The sequence below is a fragment of the Chelonoidis abingdonii genome, chromosome 1 (genome assembly GCF_003597395.2).
Source record: "Chelonoidis abingdonii isolate Lonesome George chromosome 1, CheloAbing_2.0, whole genome shotgun sequence".
Classification (NCBI taxonomy): Eukaryota; Metazoa; Chordata; order Testudines; family Testudinidae; genus Chelonoidis; species Chelonoidis abingdonii.
Genome location: NC_133769.1, coordinates 69,038,569 through 69,045,617, shown reverse-complemented (window position 1 = coordinate 69,045,617; position 7,049 = coordinate 69,038,569). Strand labels below are relative to the sequence as shown.

The window sequence follows — 7,049 nt, the reverse complement described above, 5'->3', positions numbered from 1 at the left end:
CCTCGCCCCCCATGCCTAGGTACCACTAAACATTTGTAGACCTGGTCATCAACGGGCACTTACTCACCCATATTAAATTGGATTAATTCCTATGGCCTGTGTTATGCAGGATGCCAGACTATATGATCATAATGGTCCCTTTTGATCTTAAGATCTATGAAGCCTCACAGTGCAAAATGCACATTATGTTTTAACTTGTTAAACCCACATTTACCAGCACTGTTAAAACACTACACAAAACATTCAAGTAGTAGATAATTGTAATGCAAGCCCTTGCATGGCAATCCAAATTTATTGAACTACTGATGCTAAGTCATACAAAATTGCACCACTTTTAATTAAGGCTTTTAGTTTACATTTGGCCACCTCAAAGCAGTTGTAACATTAGGCTGGTCAATTTAAATACTGTGGCTCCCTGTTGGATATACACACAATCTTTACACCCAAACGTTAATTCATACAAAGCAACAAGGCATTGTTAAATAAATCAGCAAAAGTTAATTACTGCAACTTAGGCCCTGTGACCAATTACACATGATTAAAATTACTTCCCACATTCACATCCACAGTACTCTTCCACCATTTAACATCTCAACCAAAACGTTACACATGTAAAACAATCACTAACAGGCAAAAATACTAAAATCTGTATATTTGGTATTGCAAATACACTTATGAATGAGCAAGCAAGGGAATTAACAGTGAGAATCTACAGCTGCAGAAGCCTGAAAATGATTTACAAAATTGTTAAATCATTAAAAAATCATTTTAAAATATACACTTCTTGTTGTAGACCCCCACTGTACACAACTATAAACATTGTTCCCTATGTAAACAAGGAAAAGGAAACATACAATAAAAGGTTGAAAAGTCTGGACATTTCCTTCCCAACAGATATTAAAGGCAATGTCTTTAGTCAGACATACTGAAAGGACTCTTATTTTAAAGACTAGATCACTGTCTCCACAGGTTTTTCCTAAAATTAAAAAACTAAAGCTGTTGTGTTAATCAAAGCGGTTTTGTATAATATGATGATGATGATCCTGTAATTCTTTAAAAAAAAAGTTACAATAAGCTACAAATACCGATGAAGCAAAGTTATCTGGAGTAGTCTATATAGGAGCTCTTTGGACTTTCTTTTATTATGCTAAAATAGTGGTGCTTTCAAGATTTACATTATTGTACTCTCCAATAGAAAGTATGGGGATTATTGAAGTATACAGTACACAGTTTTCATACATGTACAACATTGGTGGATGAATGTCTCTTATCAGTAATACTGGATGTAGGCTCTGGTTTTACCAGTTGCATACACTTAGAATATTTATAAGTAAAAATCTCTCGTGACACTGGAAAGTGATTAGAATGTGCAAACTGATGTAGTAGCTTTCATCCACTTCTTAAAGGGTACCACCACAGGAAAGTCCATTTAAAATGTTGGTAGGTTTAATAAAGTTGGAATGCTGGCACTGTTGAATTGGGCAACAGTTCTTCAGACCTGTAACGATGAAATAGGAGATTAGTATTACAGCACAGTTTTCTAGGACTGAAGAGTTCTGCATCTCAGTGTAACTAAGGTGAATTAAATGCTACTTTCAAAATTTACTAAGACCCTAAATCAGTAGTGTATACAGACCTAGTGACATCAACTTGAAATTTAATGAAATTTAAAAGTGAAATACAGTAGTAATTTTAGGTGCCACTTGCAACAATAGGTAAAAAGTTTGATTTAAATGATGTCCCTTTTAAAAATTATAATTATCCATTACCTAGTACTAACATTTCCCCCCACCCCCCAACCCCAAATCAGCTCTCAAAAAGTTCTGCATTTTGTCTGAAACAGCTCACGCACATGCTTAGGAAACACAGGACTCAGTTTTCACGCTGAAAAGTTAAGAGTTGTAACACACAGTTATACCAGCAACTTATTCTTTTTCTTTAAGTCATGTGAAATGATGCATTTCACAGATTTTGGATTAGGTATAATGGAAGACTATTACAAAAAATTGTTAAAAGGGCTCTGAGAATTTTTATAGCACACTTATACTAAAATTGGTTCATGAACCGATTTAGTATAAAAGCCCAACAAAATGGATTTTAAAGATTTTTTCCAAATGCATTTTGGTCAGAAGCAAAATTTTACAAGTACATTGAAATACAATTTAGTTATAAAAGGGACCTTAGAAAAGGAAGTCAGATTGGTTGATGAGGATATTGTAAGAAAGGGGAACTTTATAGGCCAATCAGCCAATGTGTTACCAAAACTGAAGTTTTATTTAAAAAAAAAAGAAAAAAGTATTACGTTTTGATAAGTGCATTTTTATTACTTGTGTACAAGTGTATTACCTAACCTTTTTGCCTCAATACTCCAAAGTTATGTGGGTATTCACTGTAACTGGACACCTTTCACTTTCACCCTTTCAATGAAAACAGCCCTGGAAGCTGCCGCTTTAAAAGAGTTTCAGAAAACTAATCAGATGGAGAATTTATGATATATTTAGAAATGGGAACGTAGCATTATATGGGCAAGAGAAAGAAAAAACCCTACCCAAAGAGGTACCCCAAGTTTATTAAAAAATAAAAGCGTAAATTAAGTATAGTTTCTACCTTGCTTGTTAAATATTGAGAAGCAATGAAAACCAGGAGTTTAAGTTTTCCTTTAAACATTTCTTTCAAAGTGCTCTGCCTACTGTGTTGAGTTGCTAGTGCAGTCATGTGCAGAACTATAATCTGACACTTGGGGTTTTGGCCTGTCTAATGTCTTTACAAATCCAACTCCCCCCACTCCACCCCCAAAAAACCCCACGTCGCTGCTGATGCCCCCACAGGCACACCATTTGTCAGTGTGAATTTAGTGGGATTAGGGAAATATAGGCAGAATGCATTTAAATGACCTTAAACACTAGCCTCAATCATTTGCTATAACAACTTTGTAAGCCATGGGATTCTGAAGTAGAGAGTGATTGAAGTGGTGAGACTATCCAGCATCAAAACCCCAATTTGTAGCACCAGGTTTAAAATTTCAGTAACTCAGCCATGAAATTTTTTTTTTCCCCATTGCTTGATTCTGGGATAAACTCTACACATGATTGAGTTTAAACAGATTAACTTTCACTTCTTCTGTACCAGCTGGTAGTTTACACTGGTGACGAGCCTAAACCATGCAGTTAGGGTATGGATTATTATTAGAACATAGAATACTGCCACTTCTACCAGTGTTCAGTGGCAGCTATCCGGGGTTTTGGTTCAGACCCATCAGTTTACTTTTTTTTTTTTTTTTGGGCCAATCTGGTGCTCCAGATGCTTCTGGAACCAAACAAACAATCTCAAATTTTATTTGGATTCAGACACTTCACTCAGCCTAGACTGTTTTTTGGCCAGATACTGGAAAAGGAAAAAAAAAAGACAATGCACTGTCTGAATTTTAAGACAAGTCTGCATGTTATCACTGTACTAATGATATCATAGCTCAGACAACAAAACTCCTTCCAACCGCACAAGGTTCAAATACACTGAGTGGAAGGGATGAGACAATCCTGTACCAGAACACTGAGAAAGAATAGAACTACTGAAATGCAATCCTATCCATTTGAACAGGCTACTGAAGGGGGACAACAGACATGAAAGAATCAAGATGAACAGGTGACAGTTGTCCAATGACAGGACAACTATGAGAGTATAGCATTGTCTCCATACCCAGACTGAAAATGCAAGTGACCAGGAAAAAGGAAATCTGAGGACACGCTGTGATGTCAGTGACTCACCAATTTCTCAAAAATCTTGCCAAAAAAAGTGCAGGCTTAAGCTTGCTCTTAGCCTTCTAATATATATAAGGCATTAGTTACATTGTCACATTAAAAAAAGTTAATCTAGTAAACCAATAGCTCTAGGTAAAAAAGTCTCAAGGCATGATACATATGAAACATGATTGTCCAACAGTTCGCTTCCAAATCTATACTTCGCAATGTATTTCTTTTTTTAAAAGACTAACTCCTCTATCAGGACATGTTTTTAAGTTATGGAAACCTTACAGTCTAGAGCAAGTTGTTAAAAAAAAAAAATAGCTTAACACATTCTATAAGCCTACGAACATATTTACAGCAGATCAAAGCAAAAGATGACATTTTAGCTGTACAGTAGTATACTACAGACTTCCAGAACTGCAATTATTTTTGTCGGTAAGATACATTTTATTTAATCAGACTTCATACAAGCCTGCCTACTTTTGGCCAGCTACATTTAATGCTTTAAGATATCTCTCATGATATTTACATTTTCTGATGTGTATGCAAGGTTGTTTCTTTAGTCTGGGAAAAGATTTTGGTCCATCAGAGGCATCTCTTATATGCATGCCGTTGCATCTGACTTAGGTTTTTTGGGCTCTGTCATTCCAATTTCAAATAAATACTTTTATTTTTATGTTAAAACAAATAAAGTCTGACTCTATTTTGCATTCCTATTACTTGAATAGCTAAATTGAACCTTTGAAAACAAACAGTGGTAGGTCAACAACAACAAAAAAGCTAAGAAAATAAGTGCGCAAGCTTACCTGGCTCAGAGCTACAGTACATCTATGAATTAAAGTAGCTGACACGATGACTTTTTGCGTGCTTTTCCAGGCACTGGAGTTTTTCTGTTAATTTGCCGCACAAGGTCATAAAAGATCTGTGAACACAAGAAGTTCTTAGTCTAGGCAATTTAAGCCACTTCTCTGACTTTCAGTCTCTAAGCTTTTCACACATTTGTTCACTTAAAAATGTGCACATTTAACCTTCATGTTTTGAGACCTGTTTAAAATATGAGTAGGTACCTATTTGTTTTCTATCTCCCCCTCTAGTTAAAGGTGCCAAGGTTTTCTCAGTTAACTGGAAGTAAGGTGTAATACTTAGTACCAAGAGCAGCTTGTCTTGCAGGCAAAGTTTCCTGTATCCACATATATTTGAACTGTATTTCACACTTCAACATGATTAACTATATGCATTGTTTTGATTTGTAATTAAGCGTTCAGGTCAAATACAGTGGACAAAATTGAGCCATAAGCAGTTTATGTACTTTATAGAATTACTCCTCCTAAAGAGAAAATATTCCTTAAACAAGATTCTAGTAGAATTCTACTGTATATTCTAGAATGTTACATGCTTTGTAACCAGTTGGGTGTAAGTTACACATTTGATAAGATCCATTAATTTAGTGTTTAAATATATGAAAAAAATCAGTCTAATTTAATAACTCGTTTAATATCAGAGTACTATCCTGATTTTTAATCAAAAAAAGTTTAATTCAGCAGCTTCCTCAGGGGTAAAATGTGGCAATAACTGAAAAGCTCATAACAAAAAAAATACATGAACTAGGATGGAAAGTGTAGGAATACATATCTAATTGGAATTGTACTAGGACTGGAATTTCGTGAGAACACTAATTCATACTACAATTAAATAGTCTGTGCTTCACTTACAAATAAGGTTCCTTCTCCCCCCAATATCATCTCCTCTCAGTCTCTGAATGTCTTGCAACAAGTTCATAGGTTGTAGCTGCACTAGTAGTTATTTCCTGGCATTTTCCACATTGAAATATTCTATTCCTACCCATTTCTACTGCATGAAATTCTATCTAATCCAATAAAATGTATTAAATTCATTTTCTTAATGGTAAAAGTACCTATTGGCTAACAGGTAGTCTCCAGAAATTCTAAATAGGAAAACACAGATATTAGCTATGATATAGTTTAAAGTTAGATATGCTTAAGGCCTACAAGACCCCAAAAGATCATTTATATTAACACAATTGGTAACATTTGTCCAAGACATTTCTTGTAGCAGGGATACTCCCTACTGGTCTCCAAGAAGCTATCCTGTACTTCCATCTCTATCACAAGAATAAAAAAACCTTGTGAAAGCAAGAACAAGTGTTCTGCCCAATGTGTTTTCAATGAACAATTGAGTACAACAATGAAACCCTTGCATGTTCAGTGAAAAATCTGTAACAAGCAGAAATAAAAGCAGTTGCAAGCCCAAAGCCGTAAGTTTATAGCTAGCTTCCTAGTTATAAACAGCTAGGTAAGTCTTGATTACAAACATCTGATAATATAAAATATCTTGTGGGGTACAATTCTGCCCACTGAAATCTAAGGGAATTTAACATGAAGTTCAGAATTTTGTTTTTAAGACAGCAAGAAGCAGTAAGTTGTTAGAAAAGCAATTCATTTGTTTTTTCTCATAAGGTAATAAGCCTTACCTCATTAACATTTATTTTTGATTTTGCAGAAGACTCTAAGAATGCACAGTTATTCCATTGCCTTGCTAGATTCTGTCCTTGCTCCTTTCCCACAACTCTTTCATCTTCCAAGTCACACTTGTTGCCAACTAGAATCATTGGCACCTAAATAGGACAGATATTTTAAATTATGTATATAAAGCTGAATCACTACAACCGATGGGGGGAAAAAAAGGCAGCACAAGAGAAACCTGGTATCTTACATGAAGCAGATTTTGTGTGCTACTTGTTAACAGTTACATCAAGTCATTCTGATTTGAAGATGATCAGGTTACAGAACTGTAAACTGAACGGTTACCCCAGGATCTGGTCACATGTGCAAAATATTTCAAGTGAGTTCATTTTATTTAGTCAGCGCAAGCTATGAAGACTGCCAGCTGTATTCAGCTAGTGAAAAAACTACTTGACTGGTTAAATTACAAGTTGAGACCACACAACTCCTGTTCAAGTTTCCCATCCTTACTGAACTTGAAGTCAGGAGTTCCACAGGTTGACTCTGCACTGTGTGAAAAAATTCTTTTTATTTGTTTTAAACTTGCTGCCCATTAATTTCATTTGGTGACCCCTAATACTCTTATACTTTGGGAACAAGTAAATAACTTTTCCTTATTTACTTTCTCCACACCACTCATGATTCTATATACCTCTATCACATCCTCTTTTAGTCTCCTCTTTTCCAAGCTGAGAAACTTCCTAGCCTCTTTAATCTCTCCTCATATGGGACCCATTCCAAACCCCTAATCATTTTAGTTGCCCTTCTCTGAACCTTTTCTAAT

The 7,049-nt window shown here is 35.3% G+C and overlaps 1 protein-coding gene across 1 annotated transcript in view; it reads right to left on the bottom strand.

The window, feature by feature from the left end:
- Positions 1 to 258: 258 nt before the first annotated feature.
- Positions 259 to 7,049, bottom strand: part of RAP1B (RAP1B, member of RAS oncogene family) — a 77,741-nt gene continuing 70,950 nt past the window's right edge. The window contains exons 6-8 of the mRNA XM_032796525.2: positions 6,235 to 6,378; positions 4,550 to 4,665; positions 259 to 1,498 (exon numbers count right to left, since the gene is read on the bottom strand). Coding sequence (XP_032652416.1) covers positions 4,579 to 4,665; positions 6,235 to 6,378 — 231 coding nt within the window. The 3' untranslated portion in view covers positions 259 to 1,498; positions 4,550 to 4,578. The remainder of the gene's footprint in view (positions 1,499 to 4,549; positions 4,666 to 6,234; positions 6,379 to 7,049) is intronic.